Source organism: Sorex araneus, chromosome 9, assembly GCF_027595985.1.
Source record: "Sorex araneus isolate mSorAra2 chromosome 9, mSorAra2.pri, whole genome shotgun sequence".
Classification (NCBI taxonomy): Eukaryota; Metazoa; Chordata; class Mammalia; order Eulipotyphla; family Soricidae; genus Sorex; species Sorex araneus.
This window is the reverse complement of record NC_073310.1, coordinates 160,587-183,866: the sequence shown is the minus strand read 5'-3', so window position 1 is coordinate 183,866 and position 23,280 is coordinate 160,587. Positions and strand designations below refer to the sequence as shown.

At 44.4% G+C, this 23,280-nt stretch overlaps 1 protein-coding gene across 5 annotated transcripts in view; it reads left to right on the top strand.

The window, feature by feature from the left end:
* Positions 1-22,929, top strand: part of LOC101552103 (zinc finger protein 26) — a 53,804-nt gene extending 30,875 nt beyond the window's left edge. For 4 of the 5 annotated variants that reach the window (XM_055146658.1, XM_055146655.1, XM_055146657.1 and 1 more), the window contains one exon: positions 15,247-18,345. In XM_055146658.1, the coding sequence (XP_055002633.1) occupies positions 15,247-16,595 (1,349 nt within the window). In that variant the 3' untranslated portion in view covers positions 16,596-18,345. Of the gene's footprint in view, positions 1-15,246; positions 18,346-22,617 lie in introns of those variants that run through there. The other variant, XR_008631372.1, reaches the window with a different exon arrangement.
* The last annotated feature ends 351 nt before the right edge of the window (positions 22,930-23,280 follow it).

The window sequence follows — 23,280 nt, the reverse complement described above, 5'->3', positions numbered from 1 at the left end:
TATCAAAGATTAGATGATCATATGTTTGAGGGTGTGCATAAGGATATTCAACCCTGTTCCATTGGTCTGCATCTCTGCCTTTGTTTTTCCTGGAAAAGCTTGAAAAGAACTGGCAATAGGTACTCTTTAAAAGTCTGGAAGAATTCGTTAGTGAATCGATCTGGACCTGGGCCTTTGTTTTTGGGAAGACTTTGATTACAGTTTCAATTTCCTTGATAGTAATAGGTATTAAAGTAATTGATAGTAATAAAGTATTCAGGCATTCCAAATCTTCTTGATTCAGCATTGGGAGGTTATAGGAATCTAGGAATTTATCCATTTCTTCTAGGTTTTCTTGTTTATTTGCATACAGACTTTCAAAGTAATCTCTGATGATCTTTTGGATTTCTTTGGTTTCTGTTGTGATGTCCCCCTTTTCATTTCTGATTCAGTTTATTAGGATTCTCTCTCTCTCATTCATTGTGTGTCTTGCTCGTGGTTTATCAATCTTGTTTATTTTCTCAAAGAACCAGCTCTTGGTTTGATTGATCTTATGGATTGTTTTTTTGGGTTCCATGTCGTTAATTTCTGCTCTGTCACTTTATTACTGTCATCCTGTTGTTTATCAATTTACTTGAGCAGGCACCAGTAACATCTCCATTCGTCCCAGCCCTGAGTTTTTTTTGTTTTTTTTTTTTTTTTTGCTTTTTGGGTCACACCCAGCGATGCTCAGGGCTTACTCCTGGCTTTGCACTCAGGAATTACTCCTGGCAGTGCTTGGGGGACCATGTGGGATGCCGGGGATCGAACCCAGATCAGCCGCGTGCAAGGCAAACGCCCTACCCGCTGTGCTATCGCTCCGGCCCCCAGCCCTGAGATTTTAGTAACCTCTCCTTACTCATTTTCCCAACTATTGAAGGCTCTTTTCAGGGTCAGGGGAATGAGACCTGTTATTGTTACTATATATGGCATATCGAATATGCCACAGGGAGTTTGCCAGGCTCTTCCATGCATCTCTGATTATAAATCACTTTTTTTCAACATTTTTATACCAATTCAGTCTGATCAACTGAAAGTTGAAAACCACTGATGGAGACTTTCTCGAGGGACTCAAAGCAATTTCATATCTATCCCTATAGCATGAACTAAGTTGATCATGCTAGATGTCCTGCATTTGAGATATATGATCTTGTTTGTGCTCCATTTATTACTTGTGGCTTATTCTATGGCTCATATTTCATATCTGTGAAAAATACGAGGCGATCACTGTCTATTTTAGCTATGAGTGGAAGAGTTTCATAAAGGCACTGGCTTTAGGATGCCTGACACATAAACCTGACATGCATGTAACTACTAGTCACTGTCACTGTCATGCCGTTGCTCATCGATTTGTTCGAGCTGAACATTGATTTGTTCGATCAGTAACATCTCTCATTGTGAGACTCATTGTTACTGTTTTTGGCATATCGAATACGCCACGGGTAGCTTGCCAGGCTCTGCCGTGTGGCGTGATACTCTCGGTAGCTTGCCGGGCTCTCCGAGAAGGGCTGAGGAATCGAACACGGGTTGGCCGTGTGAAAGGCGAACACCCTACCGCTGTGCTATCGCTCCAGCTAACTACTAGTCACATAGAATAAAAGTACCAGTCACTGATTTTTCTCCCACAACCTAAGTTTAAAGAATGGTATTAAAGAGCTAAAAGCAAAGTTATTTTCTATTCTGGGAGAGGGAAGAGTGACAATGCTGGGGAGGAGGGGGTGGATGGTGCCCTGTTTGGTCCCCTGAGCCTGCCAGAAGTAAATCATGAGCACAGAGCCAGAACTATACCAGGAGTTATCCCTGAGCTGATGCAGGAGTGGCCCAAAAACAAAAAACAAAAGAAAAAGAAAAAGAAAGGGTCTCAAGATAAGCTTTGCTTTTTTCATTCTCTCTTCTCTGGACCTACCCTGGATTATCCCTGTGGTTTATAAAGTTAAAGATTTCTCAAAGTTGTTACATATACAAACTCTGATAGGCTGTCGTAGAAAGAAAGTTCTCAAAGCACTAGGGAACAACTAGTCATCTGGCTAAACTCACAAGTTAATATTCTGTTTTCAGATGTATTTCAGTAATCAGGTATGGCCAAGTTCCATTGCATTCAGATACTACTCCTGGTAGTATATCACTAAGTCATGGGGAAGTGACCAGTATGCAAATGTTCAAAATAGAAAATGTTCCTGTGTGTAAAAATAAAAAGAAAAGGGCGCGGGCGAGGAAAGGGATGTCTCACCGCACCGAGCCAGGCACAGGGCCTAGGGCAGCAGCTGTCTCTCCCGCCACCCGAGTTCGGTAGCCTCTAGCCTCTTCCCCCACCCCGGGGAGGTTGATGGCGAAGATGTGGCAGGCGAAGGAAGGAACGGAGCCAAGATGGTTGGTCTCACTTGCAGTTTATTCCAATCTTCCCTCTATACACTCTCCTCTGGAACTCTCCCCCTGCCCCCTCACACAGCTACCTTAAATCTCCCCGTCCCCCAGCAGCCTGGGGTTTATCTCAAGGTGTGGTTACAATCCATAGGGGGTATAGTTCTATCTCTTAGGGGAATGCCTTCACTAGGACAGAATCTCTCTTTCAGCAGGAAGACCCACCCAAGGGCAGAGTCCCATGAATGTGTTTCTCTTCTCCTCAGCCAGCAAACATATAAGAATTCATAATATTAATCATTTTGTATGGACACAATAAGAGATGCATTAAAGCTTATAGAATTGCTCTCCTGGGGCCATCTCAATCTCAGACTACAGTGCTCAGGCCAGATCAGTCTTTCCCATCCCTGGCAGGGTCCCAGTCTCATAATTACTATTGGATCATGACAGCATTTGTCTATGATCAAGCTCTTAACTTATAGTTGAGAATTAGGCACTTTGGCCAGGCCCATCTCGATGCCAGGGTAGCACATAACTCACCGCTTGCCCTGGATCCTTCCCGTCCCACGTCGGGGACCCTCCTTTGGGGTGCTAGGAACTGAGGGCAACTGAGGCTTAAGTGGAGAAAGCAGATGCCCAGAAGGGAATAATACTCGAGGCCAATTAAGTCTTAAGTTATAAAAACATAATATTGTCTTCTTGTGTCTATACAAAAAAGACATAGCTTTAAAGTAAATTATTCAAAAGGCATAAAGAGGAGAGAAAGGCAATGTTATAATATTCAGTGTCCTAGGAAGTTCTGACCTTACCAATTAACAGAGTTTGATTAAGGGAAGAGCAGATAAACTGGTAGAATTGGTTACAGATAAACAAAAGAATGGGAGTGACTCGGGAGCACTTTGATGGGTGTGACTGATAAACCTAAGCTCCTAGTGGCAAGGGGGAGAGGACAAACCAATGATATCCAACATTCCTGATCCTGAATTTCATAATTCATTTTTATATTCACTTATTATGGTTTTATAAGTTACAGATGGAGATGTTTTTCTGAAACTTTTTTATTCCATGTGAAAATAATTTGTTACAATAAACCTTCTTGGTTTATCAGAAGCTCCAGATGCTTTCCTTGAAGGGAATTTATCTATGTCATCCCTCAGGAAAATTTTACATGAATGGTGATTCTTATTAAATATAATACTTTAGGGGGCTGGAGCAATAGCACAGCGGGTAGGGCGTTTGCCTTGCAGGCGGCCGACCGGGGTTCGGTTCCCAGCATCCCATATGGTCCCCCGAGCACCGCCAGGAGTAATTCCTGAGTGCATGAGCCAGGAGTAACCCCTGTGCGTTGCCGGGTGTGACCCAAAAAGCAAAAAATATATATATATATATAATACTTTAGGGGCTGGAGTGGTAGCACAGTGGGTGGGGCATTTGCCTTGCACGTGGCCGACCTGGGTTCGATTCCCAGCATCCTATATGGTCCCCTGAGCAGTGCCAGGAGTAATTCCTGAGTGCAGAGCCAGAAGTAAACCCTGTGCATCGCCGGGTGTGACCCAAAAATGAAAAAAAAAAAATACTTTATTATGGTAGGGTCATAAGTTTTGACTAGTGCATATTTTAAAGCTTTTTACTAATTTTATATACTAGTGATTTTATTAATCATTTATTATAGTATATGTATATTGGCATCTACTCAACAGTTGTTTATACAGTGGTACTATCTAAATAAACCTTTAATTAAAATTTTAAAAGCTTAAATAGCCGAGATGTGGTTATAGTAAGACAATGAGCTAAAATACTAGAAACTAAATTGTGTTGTGATTCTAAGTCCACATCTAAAACGTTCCCTGAAAGGAAGGGAAATGTGAAACTTTTAAATTCGAGCATAGAATCCTTACTAAAACATGAAGAATCCAATTTAAAATTGAGAGAGAACTTTCATGGAAAAGCACTGGATAATATAATAAAATCTACTTGCTGATAGAGATGTGATACCAAAAATATAGTTAGTCACTAAATATTAGGATAAATTAAGGTCTAGTTTATACTCCATTGTGTAGAGGGCAAGTAATCTTTTAGTATTAGTTACATCCCATATTAAGAGCTGTAGGTGGTTTTACCATATTGCACCTGTTCCTTGTTCTAAACTGCTTCTGCCAAAATTTCTGCTCTAACTTTTATTATTTCTTTCCTTCTGCCTGGTTTGGGCTACTTTTGTTGGTCCTTTTCTAAGATCTAGAAAGTCAACTTATTTTTGTGGGCCCTTTCTTCCTTCCTGAGAAATGCTTGCAGAGCTATAAATTTTCCCCCTTAACATTGCTTTAGCTGTGTCCCCCAGTGTATAATCTCTAGGCGGCTAGGGAAGGTCTCGATGGCTCTCCGCTGAATTGGGGGTGGTCTTGGGCCGATCCCCCAGCCGGGGTGGCCCAGGCCATGGGGCAGATGGAGGAGGAAACGAGGGCCAAGGTGGTTGGTTGATCAGTTGCCGTTTATTCCATTCTCCCCATGCCCCTGTTCCAGTCTTTCTGAGCTCCCCCATTCTAGTCTCACACTGCCCCTCATTCCTGTTTCCTCCTGTGTCTCCCGCTCATCTCTCTGTGCTCCATCTTGCTTCCTTCTCTCTCTCCCAAAAGTTCCAACTCTTTCATCTCTCCTTGCCTCCCACCCTAGCACTCTGGGCCAACACTACACCCAGTCAGGTAGCAAAATTGGCATAAGAAAGCCCTTCCTGACTGCCCATCAAGTTTAAGGGTGGAAACACCAGCTATGGGTGTTCCTCATCTCCTTAGTCCAATAACTTAATTAATATCTTAATTAACATTTTAATAGTAAGAGATACATTGAGTAGGGCAGCTCTCCTGGGAACATCTTGCCACAGACTCAGACTACAGTGCTCAGGTCAGATTAATCATTCCTAACCCTAACAGGGTCCAAATCTAGTTATTACTTTTTGGATCATGACAGAATTTGTCCATGACCATGCTCTTAACTTATAGTTAAGCATTATGGCACTTTGGCCAGGCCCATCTCGATGCCAGGGTAGCACATAGCTCACCGCTTGCCCTGGGTCCATCCAGTCCCTCTTGGGACCCTGCTTCTGGAGGTGCTAGGAAGTTAGGGCAACTGAGGCTTAAGTCCAGGGAACAGATGCCCAGGAGGTAAATATCATTGAGAGCCCACTAATTCCCAAGTTACAAAAGCATAGCATTAACTGTTTTGTGCCCATACAAAAAGAACTTTGCTTTGAATTAACTATGCAAAGGATTTAAGAAGAGAAAAACAGTATTTATAAGTTAACAGAGCACAAAGAAGTTACAAATAAACACAGAGGAATGGGAGCACTGTGATGGGAGTAACCCAGTAAACCTAAGCTTCCTGTGGCAAGGTGGAAAGGACAAACCCATGTTATCCTACACACCAGGTTCTGGTAGCTTGTGTCTTCATTCTCATTTGTTTCCAGGTATCTTTTGATTTCTTCCTTGATTTCCTCCCTGACCCATTCGTTGAGTTGTTTAATTTCCAAGCGTTTGATTTGATTCTCTGCATCTGTGTGTGATTAACTTCTATATTCAGTGCATTGTGGTCTGAAAAGATAGTTGATACCATTTCTATCTTCCTGATTCTATTGAATATGTTTTGTGACCCGGTACTTGATCTATCTTGGAAAATGTTCTGTGTGCACTGGAAAAAAATGTGTATTCGTTTTTTGGGGGGATGGAAGGCCCTGTATACATCGATTAGCCCTCTCTGGGGGATGGAAGGCCCTGTATACATCGATTAGCCCTCTCTCTTCTATTTCTTCCTTCAAATCCAGTACTTCCTTGCTGAATTTTAATCTTGCAGATCTATCCAGAGTGATATGGCAGTGTTGAAATCTCCAACTACTATTGTGTTGCTACCGATGCCCTCCTTGAAGTCTGTTAGCAGTTGTTTTAAGTATTTAGCTGGACCCTCATTGGGTGCATATATGTCTAGGAGTGTGAGTTCTTCCTGCTGTATATATCCCTTGATTATTAAAAAATGGCCTTCGCTGTCCCTTCTAATCTTTTTCATCCTGAAATCTATGTTGTTGGATACTAGTATGGCCACCCCCCTTTTTTGAGGGAGTTGTTTGCTTGAAGGATTGTTTTCCATCCTTTGACTTGGAATCTATGTTTGCTCTGATTGTTCAGATGTGTTTCTTATTAGCAGCAGAATGTTGGTTTCAGTTTTTTAATCCATTTTGCTACTCTGTGATTCTTAATTGGTGCATTTAGACCATTGACATTGAGAGAGATTACTATCATAGGACTTTGTGCCATTTTTCTGTAGAGGCTTGTGTATAAAAATAAAAAGAAAGGGAAAGGAAAAGGCGCGCAGGCGAGCGAGGCAGGCGAAGGAAGGAAGAAGGCCAAACTGGTTGCTCGATCGGTTTATTTCATGTCCATCTCCATTCTCCTCTGATTCTCCTCCTGCTTCTTTCTCCCCCATCCTACTTCATTCTCTCTCTCTCTGCCTCTCTCCCGGCTCTCGGTCTCTCTCTCGATCTGTGGATCTGGCCCCCGTGGATCTGGCCCCCGTGGATCTGGCCCTGTGGATCTGGCCCCGGTGGATCTGGCTCCGGTGGATCTGGCCCCCATGGATCTGGCCCCCAACCCACTCTTACAGCCTAGTTAAATCTCCACCGCATGAGGGGGTTGGGGCATACCCATAGGTGTGGTCAGCAATAGATTAAGGTTCTTTTTCCTCAGGGGATGCTTCTCCTAGAACTTAATTCGCTTTCAGCAGGAGGATCCACCCAAGGGCAGAGTCCCATGAATGTGTTTCTCTTCTCCTCAGCCAGCAAACATATAAGAATTCATAATATTAATTATTTTGTATGGACACAATAAGAGATGCATTAAAGCTTATAGAATTGCTCTCCTGGGGGCATCTGAATCTCAGACTACAGTGCTCAGGCCAGATCAGTCTTTCCTATCCCTGGCAGGGTCCCAGTCTCATAATTACTATTGGATCATGACAGCATTTGTCTATGATCAAGCTCTTAACTTATAGTTAAGAATTAGGCACTTTGGCCAGGCCCATCTCGATGCCAGGGTAGCACATAACTCACCGCTTGCCCTGGATCCTTCCCGTCCCACGTCGGGGACCCTACTTTGGGGTGCTAGGACTGAGGGCAACTGAGGCTTAAGTGGAGAAAGCAGATGCCCAGAAGGGAATAATATTCGAGGCCAATTAAGTCTTAAGTTATAAAAACATAATATTCTCTTCTTGTGTCTATACAAAAAAGACATAGCTTTAAAGTAAATTATTCAAAAGGCATAAAGAGGAGAGAAAGGCAATGTTATAATATTCAGTGTCCTAGGAAGTTCTGACCTTACCAATTAACAGAGTTTGATTAAGGGAAGAGCAGATAAACTGGTAGAATTGGTTACAGATAAACAAAGGAATGGGAGTGACTCGGGAGCACTTTGATGGGTGTGACTGATAAACCTAAGCTCCTAGTGGCAAGGGGAAAGGACAAACCAATGATATCCAACATCTCCCCCTTTTCTGTTTACAAAATTACAAAAATTTGAAATAGAAAGAGGAACAATTCCAAACACAATACAGTCTTATAAATTGTAGTAAAATTTCAGTCCGACCCTTGGCCAGAGCAGTGCTTGTAGTAGTAAAGCGTCCAATTGTCCTGCACTGTCCAAGGGTGAGGCAAGTCACCAATGATGAGAGTCAGTTAGTCCCATTCCGAAGAAATGAAGTGTCTGGATCAAAATTGAAGAGTTGTTTCTGCAGCAGCAGCAATAGTGGTCACAGCAATGAGTCCTAGAGGAGCAGCTATAGGAGTCTGATGAATCTCATGAAGTACTGGATCAGGCAGGGAGCACTGGAACAGGAGCATCACAACTTCTGTCAGGAGTCCTTCAGCAGGGGAATGCAGCCATTCTCTGGTCAGGTTCATTGGCAGTCATATCTGTGTAACCTAGCTTATGTTTGGAAAAAATACTTTTTTAAAGTTATTAGAGGCGTCGAACATTGGGGTTTGGTACGTCTCCATGCCTAGGGGTAGAGAAAGAGACAGGGGGAACTTCGAATGAACAGTTATCCTAGAAAGAAATGAAAAGGTGTTTCTAGTAAAAGTCATTCCTTCCTCCTTCAGAAACTGAGGCACCTGTGAATTCCAAGGAAGAAATTGTTAATCCAAAATACAGGGTCCTGGCGTTTTCCATTCTACAACCTGTGAAAGAAAGATACAAGGAATGCTCTTAATGTGACCTCATGATATGATAGAGGAGCTAGAGGCCTTTGCTGCAGGCCCTCTGATGCAAGCTCCTCCTCTGGTTTCCTTGTGGCTTCCAGCTGAAGTCAGTATTGCAATGGCTTGTGGCTGGAATTTGGAGGGTTGTAAAACTGCAGAGTTCTGAAAGTTAAAGCAGGCAGATGAATTCGGCTCCTGATGGAATGCAAAACGGGACCCAAAGTTTCTTGGTGGGGTTGTCTGTTGAAAAAAAAAAAAACATAGCCTTTTCCTCGAGTGAGGAGTCTCCCTGCTACTTAATTTGTCAATTTTAATCCAAATAGGAAAATTAACAATTTTCTGACTTTGTGCATTTTCCTGAAAATGCCTTTCAGCTGCTGTATATGGCTCTCCTTAAGGTAAATTTAAAAAGTTTAAAGTGAACAGTGTCAAGGACAAGGAGTCAAACGGGGCATACCTCCTTTTTTTTTTTTTTTTTAAACTGTGCTCAAGTCATAGATCCAGTCAGACCAGAATGAGATCAGATAAGAGTAATAAAGGAAAAGGAAAAAAAAAATTCAGAGCACTTTTGTAAAACAGCTTGTAGCTGCTGAAACAATTTTTGAACTATAGTGTTTGATGCATTTAGAGACATAGTCATAATACCAGGGAAGAAACCAACAGCATAAACTGAGTTTGAGATGATATTAGCCAGCCCTGGCACATGGGCAATGAAAAAACCAATGTGGCAAGTTACAGCCTTCATTGGAAGCTCTTTTCTGGTATCCAAAATAACCTGCTTCATAACCATGCACACACACAAGCAGAAGTATCCTAGTGACAGTGCCTTCTGTCCCTCACCAGACTCAGCATCTGTAGTGGCTGAGTGGGTGAGCACCCAGGAATGAGGCATCTCTGTGCCTCCTGGGTCAATAAGCAATTGCTGAGTGGGAGAATAACCACGTACCCACTGGCCCTGAAGCCGTTTTCCTAGAGGTGGCATCTCATGAACTAGAAGTAGAAGTTCACTTCCCCAAAAATAAAACTGTACCAGCCTGAATTTTTGAATAATCTTCTTTGGAAATAGCATATCACCACAGGTTCTGATAAAAAACTTGAGATTCAGTTGTCCAGACTGAGTTCCTGACTGATGGTCTTTGGAATTAAGACTAGAAACTAGACAAGGCTTTCTCCACCCCTGACCTGACTGAGGCCTCTCGGGGTAGCTGAGCCCTTTTATACAAAGTTCTGCTTGGTTTGCCAGAGCAAATTCACCAATAGACACAACTCTTTGATTCCAAATTTCCTTACTTTTATCCTGGCTCAAAACCTGATGCCCATTAGGTACAGAACTCAGCTCCGCATATCCCATACACGGGATAGCTTCCTGTTCCCTGAACTCAGCCGCTTGTTGCTGAGATTCTAGATGCACTCCATGAGTGGAGTCAGAGATTGGTGATGCCTTTACCTTCACTGTCAGGAAATCCTCCAGACAACCATGAAAACCTGATGTGCTGCTTGCAAGGTTCACTTGAGCAAGCTCCCTTTCTACCTGGGGGCTCAAATCTTGTCCCTTTACTTCAGAATTTAATGTGTAGGGACTCTGGGTGAGGCAGATGGTAACTGTATCAGGGCAGGGAATATCCAAGGCATTGCTCCCTGCCGTGGCTGGTTGCAGTGAATCTATTGACTGGAGCTCTGAAGCTCCACACTGGGGAGAAGGGCTGCAGCTGGGAATGTCCCCTGGTTTTGCGGGGCCTGGGGCTGGCCCCACTGCAAGTTTCCCGAATTGGGGTCAGCAGCCACGCCAAGATTGGAGGGACAATCTCTTGCCCAATGGTTTCCCTTACGGCATCGTGGACAAGGTCCAGGTGGTGTTCTCACAGTGGCACGGTTTGGAGGTGCCCTGCAGTCCTTACGGAAATGGCCTGATCTCCCACAATTAAAACATTTACCCTTATCTTGCCTCTGTATGGCATAGGACTCAACAGCATTAATACGTGCTTGATGTTTGATAGAACCAACATTCCTACATGCCTTCAAGTACCCCATAATATCCTCCTTCTCCTTAATGGGGAGCAAAATGGCCTGGCAATCCTCATTAGCATTTTCAAAAGCCAATTGTTTGGACAAAAGCTCCTGAGTTTCCTTTCCCTTCACCTGCTTTTCTATGGCTTCCATCAACCTCCCTATGAAGTCTGCATAAGGTTCTGAGACTCCCTGGATAATCTTTGTATAGCTTCCCTTGAATTCAGCGTCTGCATCAATCCTCTCCCAGGCCCACAAGGCGACATCACGGACGTGGGCAAACACAGCACAAGGCAAGGTGACTTGCTTTTTAGGGTCGTGCCATTTCCCTTCGCCTATTAACATCTCATAAGTCAATTTAATCCCTGAAAATTTTCGTCCAGCGTGGCCTAGGCTCTGTAGTTTTGCCTTGGCCTCATCACTGAACCACATCCTCCACTGCATATACTGAGAAGGGCTTAAGCACGTCTTAGCAACCACGTGAAAATCTTGAGGTACCCAATGAGCCTTTTTGCTCCAGCCTGTAAGATACTCCTTACAGTACGGAGATGTAGGTCCGTACAAGGCACAGGCCTTTTTAAAATTACTGAGTGAGTCCATTCCTAACCCTTCATAAGATGGAGACTGATTTTCCTCTAGCTGGATGGGAAAAAAGAGACGGAGCTCATGGGGTCTGGGTGGAATTGACCATTTACGGTCGAGAGGTCTCAGCTGTAAGCTTCTATCGGGAGCGTGTCCCGAGCGACCTGGAGGCCGCCTGGTTGAACGGCGGCGGCTCCTGTGAGAAGCCTCCTCTACCAAGCCGCTCTCAGACTCAGAATCTGAGGAAGTGGTAGCTGGCTCATCATACCCATCACTTTCCTCTGATTCACTAGAAGTGGAGTCATACAAGGGAGGTGGTGGTCTCTCTGGTCTAACGTCAGTAGAGAACGTTAATTCATCAGTGGCAGAGTGATTTTTGCTCTGAGAACGTGTCTGCACTGGAAACGCCTTGAGATGCTTTCGGGGTTTGGGTACGGGAGCAGCCACGCATTGAGCAGCAGGCTTCTTTCTAGGCTTGGGTATGGGAGGAGCTGAGGGTAAGGCTCTCTCCGTAGTAGAAACTTTCTTTACTTCATCCTCAAATTTAAAATCCTCTCTGTTTAACTCCTGAGGAAAGCCTCCCATAGCATATCTAATTTCCTCCTCCTCGGAGGTATCTTCCAAAGCTTTGAGAATGGAATTAATGATTTCCCAAGTTACCCAGAATTGTTTGGGGATTTTAGCCCCTCCTTTAAATTCCTTAAAGACATTATCCTTAATTTTTTCCCAAACCTTAGGCTCTAAAGTACCCTTATCTGAAAACCAGGGATGAAACTTATAGACAATTTTTAGGCAGGACCGGAGTTGGTCCTGAGAAACACGATGCCCAGTTCTCTTTGCAAAATGCTTAATTAATTCAATAAAAAACTTGCCACGTTCAGTTTGGCACGAAAAATTTTGAGCGGACTTCTCTCGGCACTGTTTTTGTCCCATCTTACTGGGGCAGTAAGTCTAGTATTTTAATTCACTGCACCACAAAATTCTGTTATCCCACCAAACTTTTCTAGAGTGGAGTTCTACCGAAAGCTATTCTTACCTTTAGTTGCACACCGGTTGGAGGTTCGTGCACGCACAGGGACGCCAGTTGTATAAAAATAAAAATAAAAAGAAAGGGGCAGGAAAAGGCGCGCAGGCGAGCGAGGCAGGCGAAGGAAGGAAGAAGGCCAAACTGGTTGCTCGATCGGTTTATTTCATGTCCATCTCCATTCTCCTCTGATTCTCCTCCTGCTTCTTTCTCCCCCATCCTACTTCATTCTCTCTCTCTCTGCCTCTCTCCCGGCTCTCGGTCTCTCTCTCGATCTGTGGATCTGGCCCCCGTGGATCTGGCCCCCGTGGATCTGGCCCTGTGGATCTGGCCCCGGTGGATCTGGCTCCGGTGGATCTGGCCCCCATGGATCTGGCCCCCAACCCACTCTTACAGCCTAGTTAAATCTCCACCGCATGAGGGGGTTGGGGCATACCCATAGGTGTGGTCAGCAATAGATTAAGGTTCTTTTTCCTCAGGGGATGCTTCTCCTAGAACTTAATTCGCTTTCAGCAGGAGGATCCACCCAAGGGCAGAGTCCCATGAATGTGTTTCTCTTCTCCTCAGCCAGCAAACATATAAGAATTCATAATATTAATTATTTTGTATGGACACAATAAGAGATGCATTAAAGCTTATAGAATTGCTCTCCTGGGGGCATCTGAATCTCAGACTACAGTGCTCAGGCCAGATCAGTCTTTCCTATCCCTGGCAGGGTCCCAGTCTCATAATTACTATTGGATCATGACAGCATTTGTCTATGATCAAGCTCTTAACTTATAGTTAAGAATTAGGCACTTTGGCCAGGCCCATCTCGATGCCAGGGTAGCACATAACTCACCGCTTGCCCTGGATCCTTCCCGTCCCACGTCGGGGACCCTACTTTGGGGTGCTAGGACTGAGGGCAACTGAGGCTTAAGTGGAGAAAGCAGATGCCCAGAAGGGAATAATATTCGAGGCCAGTTAAGTCTTAAGTTATAAAAACATAATATTCTCTTCTTGTGTCTATACAAAAAAGACATAGCTTTAAAGTAAATTATTCAAAAGGCATAAAGAGGAGAGAAAGGCAATGTTATAATATTCAGTGTCCTAGGAAGTTCTGACCTTACCAATTAACAGAGTTTGATTAAGGGAAGAGCAGATAAACTGGTAGAATTGGTTACAGATAAACAAAGGAATGGGAGTGACTCGGGAGCACTTTGATGGGTGTGACTGATAAACCTAAGCTCCTAGTGGCAAGGGGAAAGGACAAACCAATGATATCCAACAGGCTTGTTGTGCTTTTAGGGGTTTTTCTTTTCTTACAGTAGCCCCTTTAGTCCATTTAAGGCTGGTTTTGAGTCTATGAAGTTCCTGAGCTGTTGTTTATCCATGAAATACTGTATCATTCCTTTGAGTTTGAATGAGAGGTTAGCCAGATAAAGTATTCTTGTGAGGCATTCATTTCATTGAGTTTTTTTACTATATCCCAACATTGTCTTTGGGCTTGGAAGGTTTTCTCTGATAAGTCTGCTGTAAATCTAAGGGGTGCTCCTTTGTATGGGATTTACTTCTTTGACCTTGCTGCTTGCAGTATTGTGACTCTATCCGCAGTATCCATCATTCTGATTATGATGTGTCTTGGAGTCTTTTTATTAGGGTCTCTGTTAGCTGGTACCCTTTGGGCTCCTTGGATCTGGATGCCTGCATTCTCCAGCTCTGGGAACATCTCAGCAGTGATATCTTTAACTGTTGCTTTTTCACTGTGGTTGTCTCCCTGTCCTTCTGGTACACTGATGATTCATATATTGTTCCTCTAGAGTTCATCCCCCAGGTCTCTGACTCGCCCTAGAGCTATTTTGCAGTCTTTTCCCATTGCATGTTGTTGCCTGTATGTTTTCTGCAGCTCATCTTCAAACTCATTGATTTTGTCTTCAGCTATAGTCATTCTACTGTTGAGGGCACCCACTGAGTTTTTAATTTCATCTACTAAGTCCTTTATTAGTGACACTTCTGTTTGTAGCTTTCTTATTTCTGCTCTCATTTCTTCCTGTATTTTTTTGGCTGTCCATTCCACTGTTTCTTTCATGTCCTTCTTTAATTTACTGGATGTCTGTTTCACTGTTTCTTTGAGTTCATTGGTCGTCCTCAGCATTTCATCTCTGAATTCTTTATCAGAGAGATTGTACTTGTGGGTCATCTCTGAGGCTTCTGGACTCTTTCTTTCTCCACTCTTCATGGAAGGGATTTGCACAGGTTCTTCCTGTTGTTGTGGTAGTATGGAGGTGGGACCCTCCAGTTCACTATCAGTATACCCCTCACTTTGAGAAAGGATTCTGGATGAGCTTGGTCAATGGTGGTCATCTTTTAACCACTGTAATACTACCTTCCTTTTTGGTGCTCCTCTGTGATTTATGTGAGGTCTCTACTGAAGCTTCAGAGGTTGTGTTCTTTTATATTACGCTTGTTCAGTTTCTTGTGTTCATTATTTTGGTGAGATTGGAATAGGCTACTGGACTATTGGCCTAATGTAATTGGGATAACCAGGATGTTCTCCTCAGAATTAGGTAACGGAAACTGAGATGAGTTCAGGGCACTGGGAAGCAGGAAAATGACCGAAGCCGCCCTGAAGGCCACACCCCCCACCGCTGTGTGGTACCTGTGAGAGAATTAGCCTCTGTCTCAGTGTCAAGCTGAATTAAAGTTCCACTTCTGGTTTTGTCCTAATGCTTGGCGGGGTTCCCCTGGCCTGGGTGCTGGGGGGCACCTTGGCCAAGGAGGGGAGGTGATCTGTTTTCTGGGCACGCTGCACCCCGGAGGCCTGATCAGTATTTCCTTTGAATCCATGTCATAAGCCTTTTACTATAGCTGTCAATGCTAGCTCAGAAAGTCTTTAGTTCCATATGAAATTTATGATGGAGAAGTACATATTTGGTTGGGAGACTGGGGTAACTGTATAGTGGTTAAGTATAAATCTTGCATTTAAGTCCCTTTGTTTACTCTCCACCTCTAATGTAAAAGCTTTTTTTCCTTCCCCTAGGAGACTGGAGAGAATGCTATCAGAAAAATGAAGATAACTTTTATAGCACTGAGAGAATCTATGCTCGTAATGCATTTGGAAGACTTTTGAAAAAAACCTACCTTTCTTCAAGACAAAGACTCCATAAGTATAATACACATGAAAAAAGTTTGACTCAAAAGTCAGGTTCGACCAGAAGCTACCTAAGAAAGAACACTGATAAGTTTCATGGATATAAAGAGTCATATTTCCTTAAGCATCAGCTAGCTTATGGTACAGACAAAAAATGTGTGTGTAGTGAATGTGGGAAAGCTTTTCGTTGTAAATCACAGCTTGTTGTACATCTCAGAATCCATACAGGAGAGAGACCTTATGGATGCACTAAATGTGAAAGAGCCTTCAGTGCCAAGTCAAACCTTAATGCTCATCAGAGAGTTCATACAGGAGAAAAGCCCTACTCCTGCAGTGAATGTGGGAAAGTCTTCTCTTTCAGATCTCAGCTCATTGTTCATCAGGAGATTCACACAGGAGGAAAACCTTATGGTTGTAGTGAATGTGGAAAAACCTACAGCTGGAAATCACAGCTTATTTTGCATCAGAGAAGTCACACAGGAGTGAAACCCTATGAATGCGGTGAATGTGGGAAAGCCTTTAGTTTGAAGTCACCATTTGTTGTACACCAGAGAACTCACACAGGAGTAAAGCCCCATAAATGCAATGAATGTGGGAAAGCATTTAGGAGTAAATCATACCTTCTCGTTCATATCAGAATGCATACAGGAGAGAAGCCCTATCAATGTAGTGATTGTGGGAAAGCTTTCAACATGAAGACACAGCTTGTTGTACATAAGGGAATTCACACAGGAAATAACCCTTACCAATGCAATGAATGTGGAAAAGCCTTTGGAAGAAAAGAACAGCTCACGGCACATCTAAGGGCTCATGCAGGAGAGAAGCCTTATGGGTGCAGTGAATGTGGAAAGGCTTTCAGCAGCAAATCATACCTTGTGATACATAGGAGAACACACACAGGAGAGAGACCCTATGAATGTAGTTTCTGTGAGAGAGCCTTTTGTGGGAAGTCACAGCTCATTATACATCAGAGAACTCACTCAACAGAAAAGCCCTATGAGTGCAATGAGTGTAAGAAGGCCTATCCTAGGAAGGCATCACTTCAGATACACCAGAAAACTCATTCAGGAGAGAAACCATTTAAATGTAGTCACTGTGGGAAGGCCTTCACTCAGAAATCATCTCTCAGCGAACATCAGAGAGTTCATACAGGAGAGAAGCCATGGAAGTGCCCTGACTGTGGAAAATCCTTCTGTTGGAATTCAGGGCTCCGGATACATCGGAAAACTCACAAATGAAACTATAAATTGTATGTTAGAAGGATTTTCATTTCAGGAGATATGAAATGATACAAGGGGCTGGAGTGATAATATTGCAGGTAGGGCACCTGACTTGCGCGTAGCAGACCCAGGTTCAGTCCCTAGCTACATGTATGATTTCCTGAGCCCCCTCAAAAGTGACCCCTGTGAGCACATACCCAGGAGTAACCTTTGAGCACCACTGGGTGTGGTACAAACACAACAGAAATGATATAAATATGAGTTAATAACCAGGAAGTCACAAAATTAGTCAATTCAGTCCCATAGAGAAAGGAACCAATCATAATTAAGATTTGTTGCCATATCTTACAGTGCTCCGTGTCATTCCTGGTGGAGCTCTGGTGACCACAGGTGGTATATGTTTCAGCTATGGTCTAATATATGCTAGGAAAGCACCTTACCCCAAACATCTCTGGCCCATAGACTGGTCATAGTTTGAAGAAATGTATATGTAAGCTTTTGAAAATAATGCTTTGCAAATCTTTTTTTACAAGATAGTTGAAACAAAGAACAGTAAACTACTCATCATTATGAGGATGTAATTTAGCAAAATCATACTGGTAACACCTTATATATTTAAATTCTCAAAGCATTATTCTATAGAAACTGTGGAAAATCACCTTCCAGATTGAAAGCTATTTCTCTGAAGAAATCCTCAATTTTAAGCAGCAGGCTTTTGTGGTCGGTCATAAGTTTTTTAAAATTTTAACATGTAAATAGTGATCAGGAATATGTTTTAAATGTTTATCCCACTTATTCTGAATGGGATATTTAGTGTGACTTCCTTAAAACCACTAGCATTTAAAAATATTTTAAGTTTTCAGACTCAGAGAGATTATACATGGGTTAAGGTACTTGCCTCATAAGTGACCTATTTGGTTCCATCTGGGGCACCACATAGGATCACCTAGCTCTTCCAGGAGTGATCCTAAGCACAGTTGGGCTTAACCCAAATACCCCCCACCTTTAAAAATATTTAGATTAAAAAAATTTTTTTAGGGACTGGAACAATGGTACAGCAGGTAGGGCACTTGCCTTGCACATGGCTGATCTGTGTTTGACAACCCTGGCATTCTGTATGGTCACTTGAACCCCATCACTTAGTGCAAGGCCAGGAGTAAGCCATGAGCACCTTTGGATGTATCAAATAAATACTGCTCTGTGGGTCTACAGTGATAGTACAGTGGATAGGGCATTTTTCTTGCACACAGCCAGTCTGGATTTGATCCTCTGCACCTCATGTGGTCCCCCAGTCCTGCCAGGAGTGATCTCGGCATTTCCAGGTGTGGCCCAAAGACAAAAATATTTTTGTTTTGGGGCTGGAGTGATAACAGCGGGTAGGGCGTTTGCCTTGCATGCGGCTGACCCGGGTTCAAATCCCAGCATCCCATATGGTCCCCTGAGCACCGCCAGGGGTGATTCCTGAGCCAGGAGTGACCCCTGTGCATTGCTGGGTATGACCCAAAAAGAAAAAAAAATTTTTTTTGTTTTAAGGCATGGTTTACTCAGGTCGGTCTTCTGGCTCTTAACTCAGGGATCACTCTTGGCAGGGCTCTGGGCATCCTATGGGGTGCTGGGACTCAAACCCAAATCAGATGCATGCAAGGCAAGCATCCAAACCTTTGTACTACATTTCTGATCCCTATTTTGTCATATTTAAATGTAACTTTTTATACATACATTTGGTAATCTGTGGTCCAATACTCTCCATATTAAAGTCTGATTATCAGTTTTGTCTTTATTTCTTACCAGTATTTCAAATGTCAGTCTGTGGAAGGATACATTTATCACTGCAAATTCTATTGCTTATTGGTCTACACTGATCTTTACTATAAAGTTCAGCTTCTTAATGAACTTTGATTTGGTTTCAGAGTTCAGTATCTCTTCTCCATTGACTGTGAGAACATCCTTGTCTCTGGAGAAGCACTTTTCCCATTATATGTTTTGATAGTCATGTCTGTCTGGGGGGGCCTTTCACCAGCCACAGGTGAGTCTCATGCCTGATGTTGGGTAATGATGATCTTTCAGGATTTTCAAGTTAATTCAGCCACCCACAAAACAGCAGGGTAATTGGGTTCCTCTGAGTCCATCACTTAATTCCTGCTATGTTCATTGCTGGGATATGGAGGGGGGGTTAGTTATTGTCCCTTTGTTTTTTGGTATGTGTGTTTCATCATCTTTTCAATTTAAAAATGCATTTTTTCCCCTTCTGAAATCAGGGAGAATGAGTTTCCATCATAAGGGCGCTAATGTTCTCTGGAGCATTATATAAGTATATGATTAGGTTTTGTTTTGTTTGAGGTGTGGTTTGGACCATATCTGGCAGTTTTCAGGGCTTCCATCTGGCTCTGGGCTCAGGATCACTCCTGGTGGGGTCAAGGAGTCATATGTGGCATCTGGGGTTGAATGGAGTCTGACCATATGCAGGACAAGCACTTTAATCCTGTATTATCTTTCTGGCCCTACGGTTAGATTTTTACCTGAGACAATAATCTCAGATGGAACATTTTATCCCATAAAGTAATGTAGAGGGACTAAGTTGCACACCAGAACTTTTTGGCCCCACATAAGATTCTGGGGACAGAGAAACTTGGCATGGGGCAGAGGAGGGGCAGGGTGGGTATCATTGGAACAACCAAATAATCATTCATATATACATTTTTGGGGGGGAGGGGTCACTCCTGGCTTTGCACTCAGGAACTACCCCTGGCGGTGCTCATGGGACCATATAGGATTCTGGGAATCGAACCTGGGTTGGCTGTGTGCAAGGGCCAACCCACTGTGCTATTGCTCCAGCCCCAAGTCATTCATATATTTTCTGACTGCTTTTGCACTGTGATGGCATAATGGTAGTAGATGCTGTTATCCACCAGACCTGTCAATTGATGTAGAGCTCCTTGTCTTTGAAAACAATGGACCATTCCTGACGGGAGGACACTTTACTTTGTCAGTGCCCACACATCATTGTTATTGGCTTGGTAGTACCGATCTCTTATGAAAACGCTGAGAAGCTTGGGTGGTGGTTTGGTGGGGTACAGTGCCTAGGTTTTGATCCCAGGGATCAGTGGTCCCCTAAACACTGACAGGAAATACACTTGATGTGGACTTTTTTGTTTGCTCTTTTTTCTTGACAACTGGTAATGGGGTTTACTCCTGGCTCTGCACTCAGAAATTATTCCTGGGTGCTCTGGGGACTATAGATGGTGTTGGAGAATGAACCTGGATCAACCGTGTGCAAGGCAAGTGCCTTACCTGCTGTATATCTCTGACCCCAGAGAGGTGGTCCCCAAAAATCTGTTAGGTTTTTTTTTTTTTTGCCTTTTGGGTCACACCGGCAATGCACAGGGGTTACTCCTGGCTCTGCACTCAGGAATGACTCCTGGCTCAGGGGACCATCTGGGATGCTGGGGATCGAACCCGGGCCGGCTGCATGCAAGGCAAATGCCCTACCCGCTGTGCTATCGCTCCTGCCTCTGTTAATTTTAGATAGGGGTTTTCTTAGTTTTTGTTTCCTTGTCAAAAAATCTGGCAGTGTTGGATCTGCTCTCTGCTCCAGGACTTCTGTAGTCATGGTGCCAGGAACAGAACTGTAACAGCTGCGTGACAATGATTGCTGTCACCCATTAAGACTCCCTCTTGGGCCTTATAAAGCTTTTAATTCCATTCTAGTATCTACTTTATCGATGAACAACGGAACGACAGTGCAGTGCTACTTTATAGGCAGGCTGAATACTTTATAACGACCCTCATCTCTTGATAAACTGAATTGCAATTTCACTCCCCCCCCCCCGTTTAATGCTTTTTCATACATGCTTAAAGATTTATTGGGGTCTGAGAGAGTACATGCCATGCATGCAGCATATCCTAATTCGAGCACTATCACTTTGTAAGGCTCCCGAATCTGTGCACATTAGTAGCCCTGAACCTTGCTCTATGTGGTGGAGTCCTCCCAGCCTGCCGTCCTCCAAAGAATTACCTTGTTTCCTAGGTATAACCACTTGTGTGCACCCAAGGCTCACTCCTGGCATGGCTCAGGTCATATCAGACGCAAGGATTGAACCCAGGTTGGCTGCGTGCAAGGCACACGCTCTATCTGCTGTACTGTAGCTCCGACCCAGAATCACTTGTTTTCAAATGTCACGCTCCACCCTTCCCATCACTGTCTTTGCCATGAACAACGAGGGCACAAGCCTGGTTGAGACCTCACATTTCCTGTGCCAGGGGATGAGCTCTGCCTCTACTAGAGCTCTCTCTGGAACCTCGCCCTACCCCAAAAACAAAATTCTTCAGCCTGCTGTTCTAAACAGCCTGCTGCGCCGAGCATTTCATGTAACGGTACATCTGCAACTCTAGTTGCGTTTTATTTGACCCCAGCATTTACTGAGGCACCGTGACGTCAAACGACAGTTAAATGCATAGTGTTCTCAAACCCAGCCCCAACCTTAGATGTCAGCTTCCCGCCACCCACGGACGCTGTACCACCGCCCTCTCAGTACTTGCCTTTAAATCCCCGAACTGCACGTTTTTCCCCGCCGCGGGCACTCTGGGACGCGGGCGGGCCCGTGCGTGCGCGCTCACGCCGAAGGCGGGGGGGCAGAGGGTGACGCTCTTTGAACGTCCCCCCGTGTCCGTGCGCGGGGACGCGTCCTCCCCGCAGCTCCCGCCGATCCTCCGCCCGTCAGACGGCCGAGCCCCGGGTCGGTGTAGTGCTTGGGTCTTGCCATGGGGGTTCCCGGCGTGTGAGGACCAGGGTCGGAGTCCTGGAACCCTGTCAGCACAGGGCTGGGCCGCACAGGCCTGGGGACTCGGAGCCGCGGGGCTGCATTCGGTGCCCCCGGCCCTCTGTGCCTTGTCGGACTGCGCTGACTCCTGCAGCCAGAAGGGAAAAGGAGTTCAGTGAAGTTGGGGGCCGGGGGCTGGAGCCGCGGGACAGTGGGTAAGGCCCACGCCTTGCACGAGGCCCACCGGGTTCGATCCTCGGCATCCCTCACGGCCCGCTGAGCACTGCCAAGAGTAATTCCTGAGTGCATAGTTGGGGTCTATACCTGCTGGCAGTGCAGCCGGGCTCCTGCAGCACGTGGGCGCATCTCTCGGCCTGCCTGGTGCTCTTCGCTGGGTGCCCTGCTGCCACTGAACCATGCTTGCGCCAGGAAATGTTAAGGTGCACATCCGCAGCTGATGCTAGCTTGGTCCGGAAAGTAGCCCCCTCAGGGCCAGACCCAGCGCCTCCCCCCAAAGTCTCACAAAAATTTTCTCTGGTTACTTTCTATTTCTTTTTGGTTTTTGTTTGTTTTGTTTGCTTGTTTTTTGCTTTTTTGGTCACAGCCAGCGATGCTCAGGAATTACTCCTGGCGGTGCCTGGAGGACCATATGGGGTGCTGGGGATTGAACCCGAGTTGGCTGCTTGCAAGGCAAATGCCCTACCAGCTGTGCTATCGCTCCGCCCCCTGGTTACTTTCTATTTGTTTCAGCAATGTACTGTATTGAAACTGCTTGTGGTCTTGTCTGTTTTCGTGGGTTAAGGACTTTAACATTTGGAAATAATGTATGTACATGGGACTGAAAGGGAGCAGATAACCCACTCATTCTATGTGAAAGGCTGTAGTCAGTTTCTGGAGTGAACTTTCAATTGGTGGCCCAGTCTGCCACTTGAGTGTATCATGGAACTTGGACATGGTACTCTCTCTATTCTAAAATTTCTTTAATGAGCACTGAATATACTGAAAAGGACAATGCAGTGTGTGAACATTCTATACTTGAGACATGTAAATAAAGGGTGTTTTGTTTTTGGTTTGTGTGTGTGTGTGTGTGTGTGTGTGTGTGTGTGTGCCACACCTGGCAGTGCTCAGGAATTACTCCTAATATGCTTAAGGGACCATATAGGATGCTAGGGATCAAACCTGGGTCGGCTGCTTGAAAGGCAAGCACCTTACCCACTGCACTATTGCTCTGGCCCCAAGGCTTATGATTTTTAATTCTCTTTTACCTGAAATTCTTGCAGAACGTGATGCTGAGTACCGCTACAACATGATGATGAAGGTTGCTCCTTTCTGAAGATAAAATGGGAGCTGTAATACTGACATCAGTTTGTAGTATTAGGTAGGAAACTGACATGGTAAGTAAAAATACCAGTGAGGCTAATACCCTATTAAAGCAAGGACATTGAGCAAGTATGTTGAGGAACTCTGGTTTCCATTTGCTGAGAGAGAATATTAGAGGCAAACGTGAGTTCAGGGGTGTTGGAATATTTCCCCTTTTCCAGCTGCCTTCTGGAGTTTTGTCACAGAAACCTTTTGTCACAGAAACCTAGCTGATCTTTAGCCAGGCTTGACTTGACATTGTAGATTCCAGGCTCTGGCCCAGCCTAGTCTTTGGGATGTAAATTTCAGGTGCTGTCTAGTTTGTAGTTGACATGTAGATTTCTTGCTGCAGCCCAGCCCGGTCTTTGGGATGTGGATCCGAGTGCTTTCAGCCCAATGAAGGCTTCGGTTTTGGTTTTGTATCTTCTTTCCGGTGGGGCAGATACAAGAGAATTATGTTGCCTCAATGTTCTTCCTGTAAGATCTTTTGGTGCCTTTGGTGACGTCAATGTATTGCGCCCTTTGGAAGGGCCATGATCAATAAAAGGGATTCGGAGAGAAGGTGAGGGGGGCGGAAAGTGTAT